The sequence below is a fragment of the Streptopelia decaocto genome (genome assembly GCF_964273445.1).
Source record: "Streptopelia decaocto genome assembly, chromosome: 6".
NCBI classification, from domain to species: domain Eukaryota; kingdom Metazoa; phylum Chordata; class Aves; order Columbiformes; family Columbidae; genus Streptopelia; species Streptopelia decaocto.
Window position 1 is genome coordinate 30302356 of NC_138660.1, and position 27157 is coordinate 30329512.

A 27157-nucleotide genomic window follows, 5' to 3' on the forward strand; every position below is an offset into this window, starting at 1 on the left:
TAAAAAAGCTCCAGGGGGCAGGTTCCTGGAGTTACGTGAGTACCTAAAAATCTGAACTTTATTTACATACAAAAGAAACAAAGACCTTAGAGAATCGTTCTAACTGTTGTAGCTGCAGAGCAAACTTGCAAATATGAAAAAAGCACAGGTAGGCCTGCAACATGTGTTCTGGTGTGTAATGAGCCGGAATCAATAGCTGTGAAGGGACATGCTGTAATGGAACATTGACTCCACTTCAGGATCTGTCTCCTCAGCAGCCGTATCAGACCTTACCTGGAGGATGCCACGAGGGTCAGGACAGGGTGGGGAAGGCCTGGCAGTTGGCCTGGGTTGGCATCTTTGAGAAGGAATACTGGCAGGAAAGGAAAATAAATTAGAGTGTTTCTCTCCTCCCCCTTTCCCCTCAAGTGCTTTGTCCTTTGAACCCGTGGAGGGAAACTGATGAGCAACTATGCTTTGTGCTGGCTTTTCTTTGAGACCATTTGTTGCCTGTTTTCTTTTAAAGTCTGAAATGTTAGCAAGAGATCATTATTTTTCCTATTTAGTTTGACCTCTTCTCCCTTGCAGAGTTTCTCCTTTTGTGTGACTCTGTTCTTCTCACACGGTGCCCTGTTGAAATAAAGTTCAAGAGAAAACTTGGATTCCTAGAAGAAAAGCTTGGTATTTCGAATGAGACGTCCTAGAACAGACAGTCTGAATCTCTGCAACATGTCCTGTTCCTCTCTGGAGGTGTTGTGAGATGTCAGTCAGGCACTGCCTCTGAGATGGTTCTGAAACAGCAATGTTAGGGCAAAAACTTGCATGAGATGTAAACTACCCCATGGGTCGCTTGTCCTACCCTTTGTTCAGCCAGGCTTTGTTCAGCCAGGCTTTACCCAGCTGCAGTCTCTCCTAAGCAGAGATGTTGTCTGTGGTTACAATCTTGATTGCCCAGCAAATTGCTGAATGCCCAAGGAAGCAGGAGGAGAATGTGCAGCTGGAGGCTGTGTGGGTTTTTCATTCTGTTCTACAGCGAGGACCAGAGGTTGAGTGTTTAAGATGCCTCAGGCTCCCGACACCATTTGTTGCAGCACTGGGTGTGTATGAGCTGTGTTCTGTGCCAGGAGGCCACCCCTGGCGTTCCGCAGGAGCGCTGGGAGTTAAATCAACTGCTGTTGGCTGCAGGTGCTTTGGATGATGAGACTGGCAAAGACCCGTCACCCAGCCAGGGGCACACCAGACACTGTGAAGCGAGCAGGATGGCATGACTGTCTTTGTTGAAGGAGTGGAGGTACTTCAGTTACAGACTATTTTCTTCAATCCCTCATTTCCCTCCACGTCTCCAGTAAATGTTACCTGCTGGCCAAAGGGCATGGGCCTATGTACATGATCAGTACACATGTTTGGTGTCAGAGTCCCTCTGTCCTTCATCCAGCTGCAAATCTGCTCAGCTCCATGTGATGCAGCAAGCACAAGGATTTTCAGCTTTTGTTTCTACTGTTTACAAAATGTGAAAAAAAAGAAAAAGATTAAGGCAAAAATGCTCAGAAATGAGAACCTCAGAAAACTAGAGCAGAGTTATTTACATAAGTGAACTGAAAACCTGTTGCAGGATCTGTCAGAGATCTGACCTGGTCATCTGTCTAAACTGGATGTTTACTCACACACCTCAATGTGGTCATTGTGCTGTTCAGTTTTCCATATAGCAAAGAAAATTTAAGAGGCTTTTGATTGTGATTTCTTACTGTGATCCCAAAAATAGGTGACCTTTGAGCTAGCCCATTATTACTTTTGTCTAATTAAGAATGAGTAATTCAACCTGTACTATGTGGGACAGAGGGTGCCCAGCTGCAATGACCAAAGGATCTGCTTGTCTGTGCGAGTTGTTGTGACTCCCTTGGGTGACTGGCAGAGGTACAAACCGAATGCATGCGAGAGAACTTGGAAGAACAGCCGCCTCCCTGTGCTTTTGGATCTAATGTCCAATGTGGGGTCTCCAGCTAGGTGCTTGCCTTGCTATTTTCCGATGACTGTTTGAACAGCATATTTAGGTCAAAAGTATATTTGCTTCCCAGTCTTGAAGATATTGATCTAAGGGAAAATCTTGCACAAAAGGATTAAGAAAAAAAATTGGAAAATTTGCAGCATGTAATACTGTAATTAGGGCTGAGGGAGTATAAAAGCTTAAAATTAGTTTAAAACATCACTTGACAGATGGGAAGTCATTTATGTAAATTTAGGGAAGTGGTAGTTGGATTCAGTTGGTCTAATTTAAACAATATTTCTAATTATTTTTGGTATGTGTACAGAGGATTATAGGATGGCTATTATTCTGACAGGAGGGCTCTTCATATTTAAATTTAAATCCACAAAAGAGTACCCTATTAAAATGCAAACATGCTGTGATAACAAGCACCTAATAACGCAGACAGGTTAGTTCAGCTACTCTGGTGAACAGCTGTGTGCACTTATTTCAGATAATGCTGCTTCTTATGCCCTAAAAGCCTCCGGCAGGGCCACCGAGAGGTCAAGAGGTGCTGGATGCACAGGTGGGAGCTCCCTGTCCAAAGGCTGGGGATGCTGAGCGTGTATTGGAGAGCAGACAGGCTCTTGCAGGTTCCCACTGAAATCAGGCCCCAATGGCACCCAAAAGCACATAGAGAAGATGACGCAGTTAACAGTTCCCCCTCCCTACAGTCTGGTGCTGCTAATCCAAGTTAAAACTCCCACCAGCATCTTTGGAGAACCTTCCTCTTCACATCTTGACAGCTTTCTCCTTTTGCCAAGAGAAAGATGGTGCAGGTTTACTGGGGAGCTGCCAAATGACAGCTTGACTTTGCACCTGAGAAGCAGATGAATGAAGAGAGAAGGAAAGCCTCAGCCTGGCACGAACGCCAAGAGTCCTGGGAGCGCGGGCATGACCAACTGCAGCAGCAGCACGTGCGACATGAGCGGAGTCCAGCTGCGGAGGAGGGTGCAGGGGGCACATCACCAAAGTGCGAAGCTGTTATTTGCCAGCTGCAGGCCCCAGGGTGAGACAGGGACCTGGCCACGGCTGATTCTTGGAGGTGCGGGGCAGGCTTGGAGCTCCACACTGTACAGCACCCCTTTGTGAGCTGGTTTGGTTGGCTTTTCTTCACGGAGCCCTTGCGGCAAAGGCTCAGATCAGTGCTCTCAAGAGGCACATTAACAATCAGCAGGGGGGCTGACAACCAGGGTTTATTAACAACAGCAAAATTTTTGGAAGTATAGCTCATGGTTTACAAACTTTGGGGGTAGAAGGCACCAAGAGCAAGGCTGCACGACACTCATTTCTGGAGTCCTTGTCATTTTAGGGCAGCTGGCACCACACTGGGTGACACGGTCCGGGTGCTCCTGAGCTGTCACCCACCTTCTCCCACACACATTGTGGTGGGGTGTCTCCAGCAGGGTGTTTTGTGATTCTTTAACCTTTTTGTGAGATGAAGACTGCTGCAGTTGTAAAATATGAATTACCCTTGGCACTTCAATTGCCTGTACAAAAATTAAGCACACCATCGAGTAGCTGAAGTTGTGAATTTTAACCCACATTTAAAAATGCGATGAAAATGCTTTGCACATGAGGGTTTTTAAAGCAGTATAATGAACACTGTGTGACTCATCCTTCACGTGGGAGAGCTAAGCAAGCGAAGAGGAAATATCTCTAGGCAGACATCCCTCATGGCAGGGATTTCTCTCTCATTTTTCTTTTAAGGCAAGAAACTTAAAAGCACTGGCCCAAAGACTACATGTTTGTTGTGTGACCCCACCAGGTGTTTGCAATCTGTAATTCTAGAAGTCACCTGGAGGCCAGGCATATCCAGCTGGATGCCTTTGCAACAGCTTTCCAGGCATGAGAACAAATGTTCCTATGGGTTGGTGTACAAGGACTGCAGAACTGGATCCACCTGAGCTGGCGCCTACCACAAAAGTGTCCGTAACATGAAGGCTGGGAAAATACCAGGCTGTCATATCAGAGCCCATAAGGGATGTCACATAACCCAGGGCTGCACTGCAGAGGCAGCAGGAGCTCTGTGGAGCCTCACGGGAACATGAGGTGAGTAATCACAGCTGCAATTCATTTCAAAGAGACAAATGAACTCCCCTGGAGAAACCTGGGACACTTCTGCTGAGAAGACTTTTTTTTATGGTAGAACAAAGGGCTACTTCAGGTTCAGGTGAAGGGGCTCAGTAGAAAAGCCTTCTATGTTTCTCTAAGGGCAGGCACTTTCATCACAATTGTAGAGATGCTGAGTGATGTGCCCGGGACATAAGAAAGTCAGTATTAAAGCCAGGAGCACACCAGCAGACCTCCAGACTCATGGCTTCAGTGCTGTCCAGCCTCTGTTTTTGCTGACTCTTAATTACACACTTTTCTCTTTTAAAGTTGAGAAGCAGCTGAGAATTTACCCTTCTTCGCACCCCTGTACAGCAGCAGCTTCTCAGACAGAACCTGCACAAAAGAAACATTTTCTCCCTCCTCTGCTGACCGGAGGAGCAGAGCAGCCGCTCCACTGAGCGCGGGGGTCTGACCCCAGCCCATTGTATTCAAGGACAAAGCTGCCAGCGATGCGGCCTTAGCCCCGCGCTCTAAACGAGCGCCGCTAGCAAGCTGCCATTCAGTAAATTAACGCAAAATGACCAAAAAAAAGCGCCGAGACTTCCTAAAATGAAAATACGATATTTGGCGTATTTAACGCGGACGCAAAAACCCCAAAGCAACGCAGGAACCGCTGGCTTCAGCGGCTTTTGCTACGCGATGCTCCCGCTCCGCCCGGATATCGCCGGGCCGGAAGTGGGCGCGCGGGGGGCGGAGAGGGGGTGCGGGGGGGTGCGCATGCGCAGGAGGCGCGGCGCGGCTCGCCCCGCCCCCGCCGCGGTGGGGGTCCCGCGCGCTGCCTGCCCGCGGCGCGAGGCCCGGCCCGTGCGGCGGGAAGCGCCCTGGGGCTGGGGGGGGGGGGCGGGTGGGTTGCGGCCCGAACCCCCGGGTGTGAGGAGGCCGGACGGACAGACAGACAGACAGACAGACAGACGGACGGACGGACGGACGGACGGAGTGAGAGGATGTGAAGATGGCGGAGCTGCAGATGCTGCTGGAGGAGGAGATCCCGGGGGGGCGCCGGGCCCTGTTCGACAGCTACACGAACCTCGAGCGGGTGGCCGAGTACTGCGAGACCAACTACATCCAGGTGCGGCGGGCGGGGCGGGCCGCGCCGCGCGCTGAATAACGGTCGCCGTCTTCACCTCACGGTCGCCGTCCCCGCCTAACGGTCGCCGTCCTCCCCTCACGGTCGCGGTCCCCGCGTCCTGAGGCGGCGGCGGCGGACGGGCGCGGGGCAGCCCCGGCGGGCCAGGGTCGCATCCTCCCTCCCTCGCCATTTGCGGGCAGGTGAGGGGAGCGCGTCCCGCCACCCCCGTCCCCTTGGCGGTGGGAGACGGGTGGCAGCGGCTGCTGCAGCCCGGGGAGGAGGAAAGGTGGTTCAACTTCCAGAATGAACTACCCCGGCGTGACGAGGCATTTAAATATTTGATTGATTTCTAAATTAAATTATACTTGGTGAGCGCGTTGAATATTTATTGTGGATTGCGGCTCTGTCGCTCCTTTTTGTTCCCTTCCCACCTTCCACTCTCCTTTTGCTGACAGCACTGAGACGATGTGAAAAACTGAGGAGGAATCTGGCTCCTGTAAATGTGGTATTTGTGCTTGTTAATTTAGAGCACAATCACCTATGTTTTAATTGCGATATGCCTGTTGGCTTATATTTCCCTTCCCCAGCAGGTCTGCAGTATTCGGTAGGATGGGCAGCTCCTGAGTGGTAGGTGCAGGATGAGAGCATGATGTAGAGATGATACAGAATAAGGGAGAAAGAGATCAAGCACTAGTTGCTACCGCAGCGTCTGATTTTTGCCGTGACCCCTCTGAAGCCAGGTTGGTGTTAGGACTGTGGTGTTTTTCCTTTCTTTATTTACTAGGAAGAAAAGCAAAATATAGTCAGTTCACCTTGGTAGTGATTGTAGGGCCAAATGAAAGAGTTTCCCTCAAAAAAAATGCAAAAAAATGAAAACAACCCCAAACCACATTAGTTGTGGGTCGTTCCTAAGAATGGTCTGAGAGCGTAGGCAAGAAGGCAGGGGGACATGGGTTTGTGGTGTCAATGTTGAGAGAAATACAAAGGGTCCCAGTTTTATTTTTGCTTTCAGTCACCGAAGTGGAGAGCGCTTGTGTGTTTCCAGAGGACAGACAGGGATGAGATCTGTGGCGAGATCATTCTGACAGTGAAAATGGGAGAGAATACTTAACCAGCGACAGAGAATACGTAAAATGTCCCTGTAAAAAATCTCTGACTATTCTTATCGAATTGTTGGATGTCCAGCTGTCCTTTAGAGAGAGGACTTTGCATATTTTGGGTCATTTACAAAATACGTCAATTACAATGAAATTATATAGATGTATTTTATTATGTAATAACTTTTCCTATGTAGAATTAATGTGACCTGTGTTCTTTAAGAGAAATATATTGAAATATTTTCTTACAGTCGTAAGTTGACATGCAGAACAGGAGGCTGAGGGGAGACCTTCTTGCTCTCTACAACTACCTGGAAGTAGGTTGTAGCGAGGTGGGGGGGGTTGGTCTCTTCTTCCAAGTAACACGCAACAGGATGAGAGGAAATGAACTCAGATTGTGCCAGGAGAGGTTTAGATTGGATATTTGGAAAAATTTCCTACCAGAAAAGGTTGTTGGACATTGGAACAGGCTGCCCAGGGAAGTGGGGGAGTCACTGTCCCTGGAGGGGTTTAAAAGATACATAGGTGAGGTTTTTAGGGACGTGGTTTAGTGCCAGTGTTAGGTTACCGGTTGGACTCGATGATCTTGAGGGTCTCTTCCAACCAAAATGATGCTATGATTCTATGTATTTAAATTTATGCTTTCTTGAAAACTGGGAAACTGATTTTTCTGGAATAGGGGAGAGGAGTCTTGTAAGGCTAGAATAGAAAGAAGTGGATGTAGTTTGCTTTATTTTGTTCTTTCTCTGACCTTTTTTGTCTTCTTAGTATAAACCAAACTTCATAAAATCTGTATTGAGCAGCTCCACTTTTATTGTTTTGATAAAAACTACAAAGGAGGACCCCATGCTGTTCTGTACAAATAGGGAATGAAAAAAGATGGTTATTGCCTCAGACTGCATACAGTCCTTATGGACCGTCTGAAATAATAGGAGATGGATACAGACAGATGGTGAGGGAAGGAAAAGAATGAGGCACTCCAGTCAGCCTGATGGATTCTGGCCACCACACAGCAATAGACCGACTGCTGGCAATTTATCCAAGCATCGTGACAAGAGAGAGCTTTAAGGGGGAGGTGAGAAGGAAAGAATGAAATTGTGTTGTGAGTGTTGGCTGCGAGGTGCAGTATGGGTCACAGCATGAATATGTTTAAATTTTAAACAAGTGGGGAATGGAGCTCATCAGCCAGGCGACAGGCTCCGGCCTTTGGAGTTGGCTGAGAGATCACGGAGTAGGATTGTTGTTGAGAAGAGGTCCAGGGTGAGGGGATTCTGGATTTAGTGATGCGTTTGTCCTAGTAACAAATCTGTCAGCAAACCCACCTGCCTTCATGGTGCCAGAGCTACATAAACTCCTGCACACGTTCTGTTTACAAACGTGATTTTTTTTTTCTTCTCTGCAAGAGTGGGAATAGGTAAATGGATGTAACTATTGGTTAGTTGGATACTAGTGATTTTGCTTCTAACTATTAATTATTATTCAAAAGTTGTTATGTCCAATTAAGTCCAAATTATATTAAAAAACTGTAGCCTTATATTTTGTGGCAAAGATGGGCTTGTGATTGCTCCCAAGTGTGTGGAAGAGTAATCATCCGGAAAGTCATATAGTGAAGATAGACTAATTCTACTGTAATCCTTGAGTGTTTCGTTGTTGACAGAAGGTTTTGTCACAGATATTCCTGAGATCTCCTAGAGGAGGCTGACAGAAGGTTTTGTCGTGAATATTCCTGAGATCTCCTAGAGGAGGCTGACAGGAGGTTTTGTCGCAGATATTCCTGAGATCTCCTAGAGGAGGCTCAGAATGTGTCTGAGATCTGAACTTGACCTGCAGGGCAATAGACAGTGCGGTCATGGGGACATCAAAAGCATTATGCTGGCCTGTATTTGTCGGTAGACAAGCTGCTCCCTTTACGTGCTGGTTGATGTGTTGAGCTTTTATTGTCAAGTACAAAAATGGTTGCAAAAGTAAGTGGAGGCACACGTCAGTTTAACAGAGAATTTGAAGTTTGGTGCTAATGTGTTTCTTCTCTTTCTCCCCATTAACAACATCATAGCAGCTTCAAAATAACTTAACATGTAATCTCTGACATGGGGAAATTGCTAGTTCATAGTAGGAGGGTTGTGGTGATTGCAACTCATTTTACTTCTCCTTATGAAATGAAAAAGCCATTTTTAAAAGTTTTGGCAGTGTTTATCCAAAGTATGGTTGATACTTGGTGAGCTCAATTACTTTAGCAACAGGGAGTGTTACATAAATTGTCACCCTTCCCTTGAGCCTGTGATACAGTATTATAGCAGAGGACATCAGCTTAAAATTTTGTGGAAAATGATTTGTTTTTTGTGATTATTATTCTAGTTTAATAATAATAATCCAGTTTTAAGCACAAATGCCTCAATTGCTCACTTTAATCTGCTTGTATTACTGCTGAAATCAAATAACTTTTCTTGCTAAAAAGGTCTTATTCTTCTAATAACTTGGAGAAATCATACAATTATTTCTATGTCATGTTTCTTAAAGAGAAGGGGAAGATACACATTTTTATTCAGGTGGATGTTTTTGTGGTATCTGATGCAGTGTCATTCACAGGTTAAATTTTCTGCTGTCCAGTGCTTTATGTACTAGTGATGTGCCCTCTATTACCAAGTTCAGTCTCCATCTAAACTTTGTAATAATTATATAAAATTTGATTATCTAATGTACTTGATATTATAATATATTATTCTCAGTCTACATTGATTTATCTGGGTCTTTCATAAAAAGCAGAAAATAGTTATGCTGGATAGTGTGCCATGTTAATAAAATTTTCGTATTCCTGCATTATTTTTGTTCAGGAGCATCCTAAAGAAAATATCTAGTTATGATGGTGTAAGTAACAAAACCAAGCAATTGCGCCATTTTCACGTCTTGTTACTGGTATACTAGCATAAATTCCAATACCATCTTGGCCTGTCCAGTTTCTTTTATCTTGTCCTGTACGTCGATTCTGGAACAATCTTTTGTTTCTCGTGATCATCGCTCTTTTAAAAAATCAGCTTTTCATTTTGTGCAGTGCGTGGAGGTTTCTAGAGTAACTGAATGCTTGTCTCTGTTAACTTTTGGTTGAAAGAGTCGGAAAAAGTTACCAGATGGAGGCATTTCAGGCAGTAGTATCTGTCCGGAACAGATTTGGGTTGGGGGGAAGTCCCACCACCAAAATGAGCACGCAGGACTGAGCGAAAAGCAAAGCCTCTGTGCTCTGCTCAGCTTGCAGGAGCGCAGGCTTTGTGTGTGCTGTGTTGTCCAGATTCTTCTAAAAAGCTTCTGTATTTCTTAGTTTTTCAAGATTATTATGATTGTCAGTTCTAGAGACTGAAAAGTGAGCTTCTGATTTTCCTCCCTTCAGTCTTCAGAGTGCCATGACTGTATTGTGTTTTATATACAGAAACAGCCATGACTGTGTTGCGTTTTATGTACAGAAACAGCCTTCTGGTGTTTGTGGAGGATGGAAAGGGGATTTTTATTCCTGTACTTAATATGCCATCCTTCTCGTTAGTAGAAGTACCTGCTTTCAACTCCTGCAGATAGCTTTATTTAAATAGACATAGCGGTAAAACCTACTTGTTTCTCAGTAACCTTACTGCAGTGCATAGATCGATGAGTTTCATTGTTGTTTTCTACATATCTGATAATTTTACTTAGACCATCCAAGTAAAACCTGTAAAAGCTGTAGATTTGGAAGCATCTTCCAGCAGGCTGAACAAGAGAATAAAGCATCTGTTAGCATACTTGTTTTAAATTACAACAGTGGTGGTCCTTTGCAAATACTAACTTAGTGGTTACAGCTTTAGTAATGTAATGTGAAATTTCCGTGGAGCTGCTTGTAATGACTGGTACCAGTATACAACTTGTGTAAGTGTATAAGGAAATGCAGGTATTATGGTTTATAAACAAGTTCAGGAAAGATCTCTATCCTCTTACTGAAGATGAGATGTGTATCACCTTAACAAAGGCAACTGAGTTAGGTCTGTAATGTTTATTAAACCATCAAAAATGTGAGTATCCAAGGAAAGCTGTTTTCAACATTTCTGTTCCTTAAACTTGCTGCTGTTATAATCCAGCTTTGGTGAAGAGGTGATTAAGCTTAGTATTGATGGAACACTTGTTCTGCAGGCATGAAAGTGGGTATTGATTAGCTCCAGTGAATATTAGTCCAGAACGTCAGGAAGATGCTGACAAGTTAAAACTCTTTAAAAATACTAGGAAACTAGTAAACCAGTGATAATCTAGATTCATAACCATCTTGTCTGTTTCTTTTTAAGTGAGTCAATATAGCTGGCAAAGTTGCTGAAGTATTTATCACTCAAGCAGTCTACTTTTTCTTTGCGTTAGCTGTGCTGTGTTTTGCCAGGAAACTAATTTAATGCATTTAATAGTGTCAAAAGTTCAACCTGGAGTTCAGGAAGAGAAGGATTGATTCTCTATCGAGTGGATGTGGAAGTACCATGAGCCATTTTATTAGTGGTAATGGGAGTTACTGGTGGTAGTATTATATGTGTAGGTGTGAAAAGAAAATTTGTAAATATGCATGTTTCAAATATAAAGTAAACGTTGTAACCCTGAGTGTTAGCAGCATTCTAGTTGTTCCCTTCTATGGTTTATTTTCAGATTGTGGTTATTGAATAATATTGATCTAGAATTGTAATTCAGGGTAGCAAGCTTCTGCGTCCTACAGTTAATAAGTTCTGTAAAATGTATTGTCTGTCACTCTTGTTCTCCTTGTGTGTGCAGTCATTAATCTCTGTGGCTGAGTGCTGTGAGTTTAAGGCAGGAAGCGGTGCACCACCGTGGTGCACCATCTGAGATCAAGCTTCTCCAGGCAGTGCTTGAAGCAAGTGAAATCTTACTCTGTTACGTTCAGCAGAATATTTGATTGAAGAAAGCATTGATTTAAATACCATGTTGTGTAGTAGATTTTCAGTAGAGTCTACGTCTAGAGTCTGCTAGCCCGTTTTTCTTGGATTTTGTTTTCAAATGCTATGTTTTCACACTTAATTGTGCACCTGCAATTAACCTCTTGTTTAGTAATCTAAATTCTGTAAATTTTGTTAGATTCCCATACCTGGAACTTCCATCATTGGGCTGCTCATCTTTATGAAGCAAAACTGCGTGTCGGTAGATGAAGCATATAATCACAGCACACTGAATTTAGGTGCATTTCCTCTTTTCAGGGTTCTCACAGGTTAGGTTGTCAATTTTTCCTTGAAGTGAATGAACTAACATGTTCTTGCAAATGAGTTGTGCCTATTTCAGTGAGAAATCTTGATTTTCTGGTTCCCAGGTGCAGCGAACAAGTTGCTCTGTCAAATTTATAATGATATGCTCTGAACTACAGACTCTGTATATGCTGTTCCCTTTTTCTGTAGTTTATTTCCCAGCAGGTGTCATTGTAATAGCTATTCTTAATGATCTTTCAGTTTGAAATGTATGTGCTTGTTTTATTATTATTTGCTTAGTGTTACTGTAGTGACTTTTTTTATGCTGGGTGAATTGCAGGGTGAGGAACAATTAGTATTTGTTTTGGGGTTTTGGTAGCATGTTGGTTACACACATAACCAAAGTTAGTTTTGTGCCAAACTCATACGTTTACTATTTTTTTTCTAGGTAAATGTCCATGTTTTTATTAGAGTATTTTGTAACTTTGTTGTGAATTTACTGCTTTAATATGCATGAACTCTGTCAGAATTCCTGGGAATAACTTTGGGGTCTTTTGTCTATTATTGAGCAGGATGCTGTTTTGTCAAAGTTGTTTTATACTATAGATCATCAAATTTTTAAAACTACTCTTAGAAGATCAGATCATGGCTATTAAATTGCTATTTCAGCTGATATTATTAACTAGATTTTAGTGAAGCCTGGGCTGCCTGTTTGAACGTGCTTATTTCAACCTGCATGCCATCATTATCAAAACAATTTTAATTTTTTCAATTTGCAAACTGATATTTAAACTTGTAATTCACTCTACTTTTTTAACTAGGTTTATAAGTTGGTGTGAGAAGTGGCACTCATCTATAGCTTTATAAGTGAGACAGAATGTTTGCTGCATGGTGCAAAAGTTTCTTGTCTGCCTACTTTTTTAATTGGGTAAATGCAATGGTTTAACCCAAGCTAACATCCAGGACCACGCAGCCGCTCACTCATTCGCACGAAATCCAACACACAGCTACTAGAAAGGAAATTAACTCTATCCCAGCCAAAACCAGGACACTGAAAAACACAGGTCTGCTCCAACTTGTGGGCAATGTAAATACGTTGAATGTCCCAAATTAAACAGCTATCTTGAATCCGTTTATGTACATTTACCTGTCTGGAGAGTGTGTATGGGGACGACACAAAGTATTTAGCTAAAAGGAGAAAAAACCAATTTATATAATAGAATACTACAGATACCAAGCAATTATGGAAAGTTTATAGTAATTTTAACTGTTTATAAATATATCTAAAAGGACAAATAGTAAAAACAAAAGCCACGATGAATCAGTGTGCAGTGTTTTCTGATATACTTCTCAGTGTTCTCACTTTATCTAGCTGTTGGTGATCTCAGAAATGATCTTCAAAGGTTTAGGCCTGTTTGACTTCCTATTCTTAAGGAAACGATGATTGTGGAGTGACTCTGGGATGGGCAGAATGACTGAGAATGCAGAGGCTCTGAGGAGCAAACTCCGAATGCAAGAGTAGTCTGTAGTCAGCCTAAAATAGTGAGGGTGTTGTTTTTGCAGCCTTTTTTGTCAAGTTCTCTCATTAGAGAAGTCCTTTCCTAAAATAAAGACGACATTCTTTCTGACTATATGTGCATCTGTATAAATCAATCTGTTATGATAACAGAAGGTAAAAAGTTAGCTGTAGACTCTGAATCTCTGTTACAGCTGTCTGGTGGCAATAACAGTTAATTTAAACTGTCTCCACATTGAGGACACTTCTAGAACTACTTGATGGGACGAGTGAATAGAACTATTGTAAATTGTTACGGTGTTGTGATCTGCTTAAAACTTAAGTTTTAGAATTTTAAAATACGTGCATAGTATTTACTTTTATTTTAGTCAATAATTTGATATATAACACAAATACAGTAGGCTGAATGCAGTTTTGATGACTGGAGCAAGAGGAAGGGATAAAAGTCTAATATTTATTTTCTCATTTGTATACATAAGTCAATAATAATTTATACCAAATGCAGAGATCCTTGAAAACAAAAATTTTCACTGTAATGAGCCTGTTGTAAACATTAAGATCCTTCACTTAAGTAAAGTTTAGAAATTGTATGTATTATGCAAGACAGGCTCTTATGAATTGTCTCACTTGATCAACAGATAGATAATTAATGCTGAGGTATAAATTATATAAATTATTTAGCCATTTATACATATACAAAAAACGAAATTTTTCATGAAGTGAACAAATGGGGTGCCAGTAATCAACTTGTCCTCTGGAAAGGCTGTGCTTAAAGGCACTGTAAAGAGAAGGAGATTTTGCCTTTGCTTATTTTCTTATAATGAACAAAGCTTAATATTTTCCTTGTAATTCACTTTTCATGAAATTTACTTACCTTTTTTTAAAGTTGTATCTTGTGTTAAGGATCCAGAGAAAAATGACAGATTTCTTGGCACCTGCTGAAGGTTCGAAGTATTGTATTTTACTAATTTGACCTTCTTTTATAAGCACCATGCTCAACTTTTTAATATTCTGTTAACTAATTTAAATCTCAAACAGATTTTCTATGTGACGTCTTAAACATTAAAACATATCTAAGGAAATTCTTTCTTTTTAGCTTTAAATGAATTATACAAACCCCCCCCCCTAAACCAAACAGAATTTTCTTGCATTTTCTGTGCCACCCTTGAGGCTGCATAATGATACTGGTGACAGTGGGAGTTTCTGTGGACCTGTCTTTTTTCATAAGTAGTGTGATGTGTTTTATCATTTGAGGATGAAAGGTGTTCTGGAGATAAAGCACCAATTTTAGATCTGAAGGTTGGGTTTGGGGATCTACTGTAGAGTTACTTTATGGGTGTGACTTCAATTCCCCTTCTGATAAAGTGGACCAAAAATGCCCTTTTTTTTTTTTTTTTTGAGGTAGAGAAATGATTGTCTGCCTATGGTATTTTTTGAACTGATTTGACCTTTTTCTCAAGCTCTTGGCATTACCCCATGATAAATATTTTATTTAATGAAACTCCCAGGGCATCTCTGAAAGGCCAAAATCCTGAAAGTGGTATTTGTTGATTAGGTTCTATTGGAGATGGAGGTCTTAAGCTGTAGAGACTGACATGTGAGGATTATTTAATTTTTTTTCATATTGTGTGTATTGTGTTAGTTGGTCAAACTGCCTTTTTTTCCCTAAAGAAATAGATGCCATTCTTTTCATTACATGCCTCTGCACAACCCAAATCCCAACTTGAGCAGTCAGCTTCTTCTACCTCATTGTTTTGGTGTGAAGTAACACAGCTCTTATGTGATGCTTTTCATCTCTAGCTCTCATACTTCACATACTGGGGTAAGTACTGCTTTTGTTTACAAACAGAGTGCAAGGAGCCTTTTCTCAAGGATATTTTAGTCTGGATTTCTTATGCACTTAAGGCTGTGTTTGAATGTAGCCCTTCAAGAACTGGTCGCATATGTTTCTTCTGCTGAATGCAGGGGGGAAGGAGGATGGTATTTCCTCTGTTTTAGAGGCAAGCTGTTGAGTCAGATGACTGGAAGATGGTGAGTATTACAAAAAAGTCAATTGCCTGTGTCTAAGAAGGTAGAGGATTAGAGATTATGCAGTTGGCGGGAAATCTGCAAAATGAAGGAGAGAATTGCTTGCCTCAATAGCAGCTTGAAAATTCCTTCTTTCTTTGAGTCTCTCTGTGCCCCTCTGTCTTAAAGCCTCTGTCATTCATGTTGTGAAGCTCCTCTTTCTTTCTGGGATAGTTCTATTTATTGCCATAGCTAGATAGGTAGATATTATTTAAGCATTTCTTGTCAAATGAAAGGTCTTTCATGTAACACTTTGCTTCATTAATGTATAGAGAAAAGCCCTTTTTTGATGGTAGTAGAACCTAATATACAGTTGTAACAATCTGTTAGGTTAACTTGAAAACAAATGAACTTGCATAAAAAAAGAATGTGAGGTAAGAGAACCTTCTGTGACATAGAAATGGCATACCGCCTTTGAAGTGTTCTTATTTCATTGTTACATCTCTCTAATGTTTCTATTCTTGTGACATGAAAGAGCTCAGAATTGTCGGAACAAGCAGGTTGTTGAAATTGGGTGAATAAGCGAAGTCTGAGACTCTCATTCTGCATCATAATTAAGGTGAATGTAAACACAAAGGTGGGGATTCTTCATATCCTGTAGTGCACAAAACTGCTGTGAGAGGAATCTTGTGTTCTTTCACAAGTTTGCAGTGTCACGTTCTATTTTTACCCTATAATCTTTCATGTCTGTAACTTCGGTGTAACATTGTTATGCCATCTAAGCGTAATGAGGTGAGTAGCCACTACATTACATACAATACAGTTGATGCAGTTTGATTAGGCTGGCTTCAAAACTGCATGTAATATTTGCATCCTTAGTGATGCATTTTATGGCTGAGTGCTCTTGCCATTGTGTTACCAGAGTGCGTAAAATGATCTTGTATTGCTGCTGTAGTCGGATATCACAAAATTTGGCCTATATGGGGAACAGCATAATAATTCTCAACTGTGGAATTAAAGTTACTCTTTTACTGAAATATTTATGACCTAATTTAGATTGTTTTCCCTGATTGAGACAACCATAGCCTGTATATGACTTTTCTTTGAAAATTGTGTGTAAAAATAGACTTTTATGACTGTTGTATCTGAGAGTGCCTTAGTAGGAATTTTGTTAGGTGAGGATAACAATGGATTGATTTACTTCATGGAAGTTCTAGAGTTTAAGTTTTATTGGGCTATTCTGTATGTGGCTATTGTTGGGGAAAAATAGCAGTACATTTTTAGCCTTTGCCAACATGTCTGTGACAGATGGTGTCTTGTCTGTCAAATATGGATTCTTTCTGCTCTATAAATATTGATTAGAGAAAAAAAAAAGTGGTGTTCCACAGCTTTAAAAAAAAATGTGTCCTGGTTGATACAGGAGTGAGTAAGGGATATTTATACAGGTCTTGGGCAGAACAGCACCAGGATGTGCAGAAATCAATATCTGAACAAATCAAAGATGGGCAGCTGCTAATTTTTGGGCATTGTGGATGGTCTGTACTACTTTCAGAGGCCTTGTCCAGTTCATCTTTCCTTTTCTGAAACACCCTTTCAGCTTTTGTGATAACCAACTTTTTTGGGACAGGCTTGGTAGAACTTCTTGTGCCATTGTATGTGCTGCTTATCTTTTCTAATTGTTGTCAAGTTACAGAGCTCTATTGTGTGTTGGATCCCAAATGACTGGCTTATCTGATTCTTTGCAAGCAATGTGGGTAGAACTATGTCGTGTGCTACTGCCTCCGCAAGATCCTGCAGAGATTTGCTTCAGGATGGTGACTGGGTGTCCTGGTTTCAGCTGAGATAGCTACTAGAAAGGAAATTAACTCTGTCTTTTGGATTTCAGATGAGAAGAATGTTCATAATACAGTGATGTTTTGGTTGTTCCTGGGTCGTCAAGAAGTTGGGAGGGGATGCAGCCAGGACAGCTCACCCAGGCTGGCCAAAGGGCTATTCCTTGCCATATGACGTTCTGCTCAGTATATAAACTGGAACTGGCTGGGGGGGCAGATACGGCTGCTCAGGAATTAATGGGCTGTCAGTGTCATGAATGGTGAGCAGTTGCCTTGTGCCTGTCTTGTTCTGCATATTAGATTATTATTATTATCGTTATCATTATCCTTATTATTATTATCTTCCTTTGCTGTCCTATTAAACTATTCTTATTTCAATCCACAAGGTTTTTTCCCTTTCTGATTCTCTCCCCCATCGCACTTGGGTGGGGGCTGGGGTGTGAGTGAGTGGCTGCGTGGTCTTAGTTGCTGGCTCAGGTTAAGCCATGACACTGGTATATTGCTGAAATGGTCTTTTTCAGAGAGTCTTAGCACGTAATTTTGTGTGGTGTTCACACAAGTTACAGCTAAGTGCTGTCTTCAACTGACATTTCAATGTTAGAACAAAGGAACTTTAACTTTTTAGAGATAGAAACTCTTGTATGGTATTGCTGTCATTCTCATGGGATTAGTCATGTTCATTCAAGTTTATTAACCTTATATGCTCTTGATTCAAAGAAGGTATTTGGTACATAATTTATTTTCTTTGGGTGAATAAGTAGAAACAACCATGTAGACTTCATAGAACTTCTGCCGAGGTGTCCATTTCCATTATTTTGGCTGTCAGGTAATGTCAATGCTTTGCTTTGAAACAGCAGTCTTAAAAATGCACTGTATGAAATCCTTGATCTGAAGGAATTTTCAGAAAAATACAGTCTCTGCAGGCTCATCCTGACTTGATATTCCAAACCATGGTCTTTTGTAGCTAAGCAAGAAGACCCTTAGTGCTTGTAGGTTATGTGTTTCAAGTTCTGGGTGTTCTTTAGTAGATGGAAAACTTTCTGGATTGCTTGAGGGGAATTCTGAAATGGCTCTGTGACCTACAGTACAATCATAGTGTTTTCCAGTCTGGGGAATGTAAGAATTATTGTATGTGGAGAAAAACTTTGCCCGAGTTGGATTTGTTTATCGAGTATATTGTTTTTTATATCTCAATGTGATAATTTTTAATTCTTAAAATAAGTAATTGGCTAATTCACAGAAAGAAATAGGATTTAAACTGTGTGGAGATGATTGCATTGCGCTTGCAGTGTAGTTAATATGGGAGATTAAATGCACATCCTTTTATGCATGTAAAATGTCCTTATATTGCTTTAAAAAATGGAGTTACCACTGGCGTAAAATGGTCTCTTTCTGGGCAAGAAGCACTGCAATTAGTGTGAAAGTAGGTCATGCTTAGGAAAATGTGTGTGTAAAATACAGATCTCACTGGCAGTAATTACAGAAAACTTGATGCTGTGATGTTAAGTTACGTGCTGCAGCTCGAATATAGCAACTTTGCTTGCTGTTCTTGAACCACGTAGCAATTCACTGAAGGTTCACTTCTAATTTTGAAGTAAATGGATCAAAACTGCTGGTTAAACTAGGAAAAAGAGAATAACTACTAATTACAGTGCCTGCAGAAAAGGTTTTTTTCCTACTTATTTTGCGAGATTCTAAAATTGTTGCAGCATAGCAAAGTTTTAGTCTAGTTAAAATGAAAAGCCTCCTGCAACCTTCTGTTATTTTTTTATGTGTTGGCAACTCTATTACAAACATAAACAAAATTGCTAAACTTCTGAAAAACTCTTATTTCTAGCAATCTACCCATGGGAATTAGGCTGGGTCTGCTCTTTTGAGGACATGACTTTTATATTTATAAAATGTTCACTAGTTAGTCAGGGAGTGCAGAACAGAGATCTAGAGTTTGGCTGACAGTCTCTGAATCCCATTCTCACTCTGCCAATATTGTGTTTTGTCCACTGCTATGGTAATAGGAGCAAAAGGTTATAAGGAAATTCTGTGCCAGAAAAGTGAGGAGATAGAGCTCTCAGGACACATAGGGAACAAATCTGTTGAATAAGATGCTGGTTTTGCCTAGCAGTTTTGAGCGTGAACTTTTACTGACTTTCATCCACTTCTTTTTGTTGATCATGTTAGTTTGTTTAGTTAGACTTTATCTTTGAATCAGTTACGGCTGGGAATTGTTGAGTGTTCCCATTGCTTTCAGCAGATGCATGGTACAACAGAGCCAGCTTTCGGCAGCTGAGCATGGACAGCAAGAACATCTCCTTGCTCCTGCTCACTTTCCAGCAAACCTTTCAAATGTGGGCAAGGAAAAGGGCCTGTTGTGATTTTTCAGAGTCTGACAAGAGTGTATTTGTGTCTGGTGATGTAATGGGGTGCAAATATGCATTCTGGGTGATAGGACTTTTGCATGTGTGATGATGTAGCATTGGAGGAGCTGGAGACTTTGGCCTTTAGATGGCTCTACAGTAGGCAACAAAGGCTGTCCTGTTTGTTTAAAAGCAGAAAAAAAACCCAAAACCAAAAAACAAAACACAACAGGAGAGTTTAGGGAACCTTTAATGGAGAAAGGCAGGGAAGCCTCTTCTGATTTTTTTTTTTTTTTTGAGTCCTCTGCTTTAAGGCTGATGAACTGGCACTGCAGCTCTGCTAGGCTCTGCTAATTTGAGTGTAAATCTCTAGGTTTTGGAGTTCTAGTATGCTGCCAATGCTTCTGTTGCCTCCTAGAGGAGTGCTGTATGTAGCGACTCTGTGTGCAGGTCTTTTATTTTGATCTCTACTTTTTGATACAGAATAAAAGATTTTTTTGTTGTTTTGGCAGATTGTGGGCATGTATCTGAAGACAGTTTGTTCCTTTAAGTATGTCTGAATTGGCAGCAGCTTAAAGAGCCAAGTAAGAATAAATTCAAATTTAGAGTTAACTGATCATTGTGAAGGGATTTGTATAATCTGAGTGTGGTTATTTCATAGAAAGGGAAGAATGATTATGCAGATTCCTGCCCCCTGTTAGTTTAAGCCCTCTCTTCTATCTACTACCTTTGAAATGTCATACCCCTGCTACCTGGCAGCTGTGCCACTTTATTTCTCTTAAAGCTGCTTTTTTTTTCCCCCATAGTAATCAAAGGTAGCTGTTTTAAAATACAATAACCTCTAGAATGATAAAATTTTGTTGCGTGCTCATGTGAGGAAGTAGGGGCTGTAAATGGCAATTAAAAGACTTGTGTTAGCTGACTTGTGAATGTGGGAAGAGTTCTGAGGATAACAGGACTGTATTTGTTGTGGTCAGACAGGTTGTGTTCTTGGGTACCTTCCTGCTTTGTGCAGTGCCTGGTGCAGTGGCACCCTGTGTAGTTGTGATCACTGCAGGTGTCACTCCACGTTTGCCTCCCTCTCTTTTGGGAGTTATTGGCCGAATAGGGTGTGTATCTTCCCCCTATATGCTGCAGTTGCACTCTGGTAATTGCAAGCTGTCCTGCCAATTGGTTAATTACATTAGGCTATAAACTGTGATGGTGGATGACATGGCTGCATGTCCTACTTAGCTCTGGGATTGTAGTGGCTGGCAGTGGACACTTGGAAGCAGAACCTGCTTCTACTGCCACAGATAACTGCCTGTGATTCTGAATTAAAGCTGTTAGTTGGCCTCAGCCATTGCTGTGTAATGAATTGAATTGATAATTTGTGGTAGAATGAAGAAACTGGCAAAGTTGGGAAATAACTTGGATGTTACTGTGACTGGATCATGTTTTGAGAGCTGAAGTAGACATCCTGTCTTAGGAACAGCAGATCTTGTCAGATTTCTTGAGAGAAAGATAAAATCTGTTCATCTGATATTGTTAAAGAGAAAACAATTAGTGTGAATAACATTTTTTTGTACAGCAGAATATAATTCCTCTATGATTGAAGTTTGTTCTACCTTCTGAAGGCCACTTTGCATCCAAAAAGCAACTTTTGCAAATTTTGCAATGACTTATTTTTTCAAGTAGCTGTAAAATAAAACTTGAGTTTAATTGAATACATCGATGATTTTTACTTGTACACTCAGTGAAAGCTCCACACACTAAAGTGCTCTTAGTGAATGAAGAATTGTAGAACAACAGCTACATGAGATGCTCGAGTTAAGCCTGTGGATCTTTGCTGATATTTCTAATGTTCTTCATTCAGGACATTTGTATTGGCATAGTCTCTTATGGCCATGAATATGTCGATTTTGTACTAGTATTAAAGCCAATATTGTCCTTGTATTTGGAACTCTAATAATAACTATGTTGTTGTATGAACTAGAAAATGATCCACTCCTCTGAGGTGTGTTATTGTAGGAAAGCGATAACAGTGAGGTGAAGCCTCCATTGATTAATGCAATGAGTAGTCTTAAATGCACATGGGGAATAGGTTTCTGTCTCTGCAGCTTGATTCTTGCACAAGAGCTACATCTGATGCTGTAAAGCAGTGATGAATACCTATTAATATAACTACATGTTAACTACATTTCAGATGCAAACACATTTGGATACTATCATGTTGTTAGGTTTCTTGTGATCTGTCATTTTAGACTATATAATTTATGTGTTAAACAAACCTTATTATAACCTTTTCTGGTAGGTTTATATAAATGCAGCATGCCCTGTTTATGGTGGTGAGTTTTTTTGCATAAACAGGACTTTGGCTCTGCTTTCAAATAAGAGGGACTTGACAGTTTTGGTGAGAGCAGGACATCTGCATTTGAAAACTGGTCATCTGTGGTTGTGAATATATGGAAATAAATACTCTGTTTGATCCTGGTGATGGTTAAGGGAAGCAGATGATGCAGTGATGCTGGCAGCATGAAAACAGTGGCACAAGTGATTAGATGTCAGGGAAGCTGTGCTTGTCCACAGCTATCATTGTTACCTTTTTCTTTTGGGTGCGGTAGGCTGATATTCTTGTCATCAGTTTCAAACCAGTGAGTTAGTTTTGTCCTCACTGGCAGTCTTGAATGCAGTATGTATTTTACAAAGTTGCGTTTCCGTTTAGGAGGTTAGGCTTTGTATATTTTTCTTTGAATGGTAGCTTTACTAGCTGTTAATCAAACCTACATTTTGAGGCTCAGCACAAAAATAAAAGTAGCAAATGAATCAACTGCAACCAAAGCAAAAGACTTCAATTTAGTGTGAATGAGCTGATGGTGACTGCAGTGGATTATTGATACCAAGTTTCAGATGGCTTAAAAATCAGCAAGTCACACTTACGATCAAGAAATTGTAGTGACATTTAGCACATCATTACAGTTTTTTAGTAATCTGAAAACCAAAACAACCTGATGTCGGACTTTACAAAAGTATGAATAACAAGAGCACATTCCTCAACTAGTATGTTTGTTATTAGTATGCAGATAAATTAAGCTAAATTATCATAATTGAATTATAAAAATGGAAAGAAGCTTATTTATATCATTGGGATATGATTAATACAACTAACCTTTCATTTGGAAATGGCTTTCCTTTTTTAAATATTGCATTTATTATTTGCTCTTTGAATGTTGTTCAAAGTATAAAATCTAATGATAGTTTTGATGCATTCTTCATTCTATAACTGATATATTCTGTAATTATTATATTTGACCTAGACGTCAAAGTTCTGTATACACCTTTGTGGATTGCTGTGCTTAGCTTACTGTGTCACCTCAGCTCAAAAGGTGATGTGTTTGACTACAGAATTCACAGCACTGTGAGAGTAGTCCTAATCTCATTTCTTCTGTATGTATGTATTCAGAAGAGTTTGCTTCAGCAATTTAACATTTAAAGGTGTTTAAATTTTAAAAGCACTTTAGTGAACAGTGAGTTCAATGCTCTCATTTAGGTGTTGAGTAGAGACTTTTGATGCAATTGTGAAGAAATGTACTTTTCAGTTTGACAGATGTTTATAAGGTGGGATGATTTAGGTGCCTGACCGTAACCTCTGTCTGTGCCTACACAGTCCACCCACAACTCAGGTTTCCTCGCAGTGCTGATTACTGCATTGTGTATTGTTGCTTTTGAGAGTAGCTCACTAATAAAAAAGGAGTCATGTCGCTAGGAGACTTAACATGCTCCATTCTTCACAGATGGGACAAAGAATTGTCAAGCAGGTTATTCTAATTATAGTTAGCTGTGCAGATAAGGTTGTGTTAAAACTATTGTGAAATAAAAATATTCTTTCTCAGAAGTCTACTGCTACCATTTCTAGTAAGTTGTATGCCCATTTACCAAATTGCATTAATCTTGTTGCTTTCCCCATTGTGTGGTCTCAGTGTATCTTGCTGCTTGTGTATTCTTTTGAATACAGAGTAACAGAAAGTTGTCAGAGATCTTATCAGTGGGTTTGTGGGAGGGTATGTGCAAAGAAGTGTTTCCCATTTGTGTCTGAAATGTTGTTTGCTTATGTTTCTTAAGATTTGATTAATTCATAATGTTTGTGGTGTAGAGTACATGCAAATGGACAAGATGACTACCAGATCTCCTTAATGTTAAAATAAATGTATTTACACTTGAGTAGGCTCATGGAGTGATCAAGCTAGTCCTCCCACTTCCTAAAATAATGATAACAGCAATAATTACGCAAATAAACACTTGTTTAGAAAAAAATGTTTACATGTAGACATGAATAGTTTAGAGACTATAGTATTAAAGTTGACAGAGAACAAAAAGATCTACCCTGAACTCCAAGTACTTTGGAGCTCTGGCTCTACTAAAGAACAGGTAGACTGGGGTTGTCCTTGCACTCAATGTTCTAATAGAATACATTCATCCTTCTACACATCCAAGGGGGAAACTTTGCACTTTTCTGGTAATTCTATGGCATTTGTTTTTTTTGGGAGGTGCGAGAGATCTCATTTCCTTTGGTTCTGTCAGTGATTGCTTCTACTTTTCCAGGCTTGTTTCACCTGCATTTATAGACCAGCTACCTAACGAGTTGTATGGTACATGTATTGCATGCTGAAGATGAGTGGTTCTGGTACTGAAGGAGGAGTAAGGGATGTTCTTTAGCAAGTAAGTATTTAATGAGGTAGTTAGTTAAAACAGAAAGCTATTGTAGTTTTCACTCGCAGTTATGTAACTTTTTGGCATGATTTTGGCATAATTATTGGATAATGATGCTCAGTTTTCTTCGCAGTCATTATTTCTGGCTTACGAAAGGACCTCAGAAAGCACTTGGGTGGGCTAAGCAAATACCATCTGTGCAGCTGAATAAATGTGTGTAAAATATTTAATTATGTATGAGGCTTTCAGTAACTTCAAGGAATTCAGCAACAAAAAAAAACGGAAAGGATGATATAAAAGCATAATCTTCTGTTTTTCACAGTAAACCTGAAGTGTGCTTTGTCAGTATTGCAGTTGTGCACATTTGGTACTGAATAGCACAAGCTTGTTGAACTTTGTGACATGCAGATTTTGTTATTGAGGCTTCTTGAGGCTGATGCAACCTTAACAGAAACCTGAGGGGTTTTGCTTGCCTGCTTGAGTTTGTATTACCAGTAATCAAAAAAAACCCTGTTATGGTGATTAAATGAAGCTAATCTGTTTCATTATTAAAGTTTCACTGTTACTTTTTTGTCACTTATATTAAATATTAGTTTTGCTTCACTCTAAACAGCACTGTTTTGAACAATAGCAAGATATGTATATGCTGGGAAAGTGACTATTAGATTCTGCACACACCTTTCCATGTAGTTAGTCTGATGTCAGACTTTTTAACCATAGTTTCCACTTTGACACCTAAATATTACGACATAAACACATTGTACACTGAAGAGTTGATTTGCATATGAATTGAGATTTTTTCCATTCAGAACACTTATTTTTTTTTCTAAGGGGTTTCTAGGTGTAGGTTGGTTGTGAGTGATAGTAGTCTCAGAAATTAAAAGCTCTCTTTCCCCCACCCAGGTCCAGACATTGTGGCTCATTTAGTAGAAATTCTTGTATAAATTTTGTTAGCTCAGCTGAAGACTTTGAACTTCTAAGTTGATGATGACTAGTGGTTAAATATTTTTTTTAATTACTTTTTTTTTTTAGAACTAGAGCAGGAAAGACACCTGAGAGCAGGAAAATACATTAAATCCTCAGTTCCTTTCTAGCCCTGTTGTTTGTGCTCCATATGCACATAATATTTCCTTTTATAATTCATATAGCCAAATTATTATGAAATTTTCCATACCTTTCTGCATATTTTATTCTCTCATCTGCCCCACACTTTCAATTCAATGTATTTTTTCTTCTTTGAAATTTCTTTTTCTATTGCTTGTATCAATTAAAAAGTTTGTATTTTCCTAGGCAGGAGAAAAAACATTGAGAGGTTTAATTCCTAAAGTAGAGGGATATCTAATATAGTCAGCAGTCCAAACCATTTCTTACTCAAATCTGGTAATGTAATTGTGCTATGTAAATGAAACTGTCAGAGTGGATAGAAAAAATGATGGTGGGCTCTGCATCCTGGCATGAGAAGTGGTCGTGTTTGCACGTAGTGCAGCTTGAATTCCACATCATTTCTTATGCTAGCAATTTGGGTTATACAATCTTGGATCTTGAAGAGGAGGTAGGTGAGGATGTGGTGCAAGTCCCACCTACGAGGTCACAGGCAGTTGACCCCATGCATCAAGACTGCCTCAAATAAAAAAGAAAGAAGGGTAATAGCAGTAGGCAGTTCCCTTCTGAGAGGGACGGAGGGCCCAGTCTGCACGGTTGACCCTCATCGTAGGGAAGCGTGCAGTCTGCCTGGAGCCTGGATCAGGGACATCACCAGGACGCTCCCCAGCCTGGTACACCCAACAGACTACTACCCACTGCTGATCTTCCAGACAGGTGGGGAGGAAGCTGCATCCCGCAGTCTGACGGGAATGAAAAAAGATTTCAAGGCCTTGGAACAGATGGTAAAAGAGTCTGGGGCTCAAGTGATTTTCTCTTCCCTCCTTCCAGTTTTGGGTGATGATATAGGAGGGAATAGAAAAATTCAGTCTGTAAACAAGTGGCTACAGGACTGGTGCTACAGGCAGGGCTTCGGGTTCTTTGGTAACGGCTGGTTTTACAAGACACCAGTCCAAACAGTGATAGGTGGGAAAGCATCTCCCGTGTGAGGAAAGGCTGAGGGAGCTGGGGCTCTTTAGCCTGGAGGGGACTGAGGGGTGACCTCATTAATGATTACAGATTTATAAAGGGTGAGTGTCAGGAGTATGGAGCCAGGCTCTTCTCAGTGACAACCAATGATAGGACAAGGGGTAATAGATTCAAACTGGAACACAAAAGGTTCCACTTAAATTTAAGAAACTTCTCAGTAAGGGTGACAGAACACTGGCTCAGGCTGCCCAGGGGGGTTGTGGAGTCTCCTACTCTGGAGACATTCAAAACCCGCCTGGACGCCTTCCTGTGTAACCTCATCTGGGTGTTCCTGCTCCGGCGGGGGGATTGGACTGGATGAGCTTTCGAGGTCCCTTCCAGTCCCTGCCATTCTGTGATTCTGTGAATCTAATATAAAAATGAGAAATATTTTCAGGTGAACATGTATATCATCACTCCTGATCTATGTAAGGCTTTTTTGTCACGGGGAAGTGGAAACTTAATATTTCTGCAGTGTCTGATAGCAAGCACACACTAGTGCACCTTGTGTCCAACACATGCCTTTTCTGACTGAACTTGAAGTCTCTGCATTAGTAGCTGACTTGAATGAGTTTGATATTCTCCTTATATCTAAAAGCCCAGTTTTGTATATACCAGTCACTAGTCTGTGTAGTATGACTAGCTCTCAGACTGGATCCTCCCTGTGCAATATTTCTATCTAGTCTATAGTTTCGTTTTGTTTCCTGGAGGAGGCAAACCAACTGTTTCAGTAGTGAGTGCTTCCTGCAAATGGCAAACGTTCTCCAGGGGGAGCCAGGCAGAGCAGTGGCTGCTGCCATGTCTGGAAGCGTGGGGACCATTTCCCGCTGCAGCAGAGGAGCAGCCAACACCATCCTCGCCCCATATGTGCCTGGCAGGAGCATCAGATGAACTCTCTGCTGTGAGGTAAAATGGTGCTCTCACCTGCTGCTGAGAGCAGGAGAAAAGATGCTGCTTTGTGACTCAGCGTGGACCACCCGATGTGTACATTGTGTGGAGAAAAATGATAAACAGAATAGATGCTAAGCTGCTGCATGGAAATTGGATACCGTGGGCACAGAAGACATCAATGGTTCAAACATTTTATCTTTTTAAGGCTGTGAAGATGATCCAGCTGTGATGCTCAAGTATCTTCTTAATATGGTTTGAAAAGTTGAAGGTGGAAGTTTAAGAGG

The 27157-nt window shown here is 40.8% G+C and overlaps 1 protein-coding gene across 14 annotated transcripts in view; it reads left to right on the forward strand.

Annotated features, from left to right (window-relative positions):
* The first annotated feature begins 4977 nt into the window (after window positions 1–4977).
* The window catches only part of ABI2 (abl interactor 2), a 62210-nt gene continuing 40030 nt past the window's right edge, over window positions 4978–27157 (forward strand). For all 14 annotated transcript variants that reach the window (XM_082056485.1, XM_082056492.1, XM_082056497.1 and 11 more), the window contains exon 1: window positions 4978–5186. In XM_082056485.1, coding sequence (XP_081912611.1) covers window positions 5070–5186 — 117 coding nt within the window. In that variant the 5' untranslated portion in view covers window positions 4978–5069. The remainder of the gene's footprint in view (window positions 5187–27157) is intronic.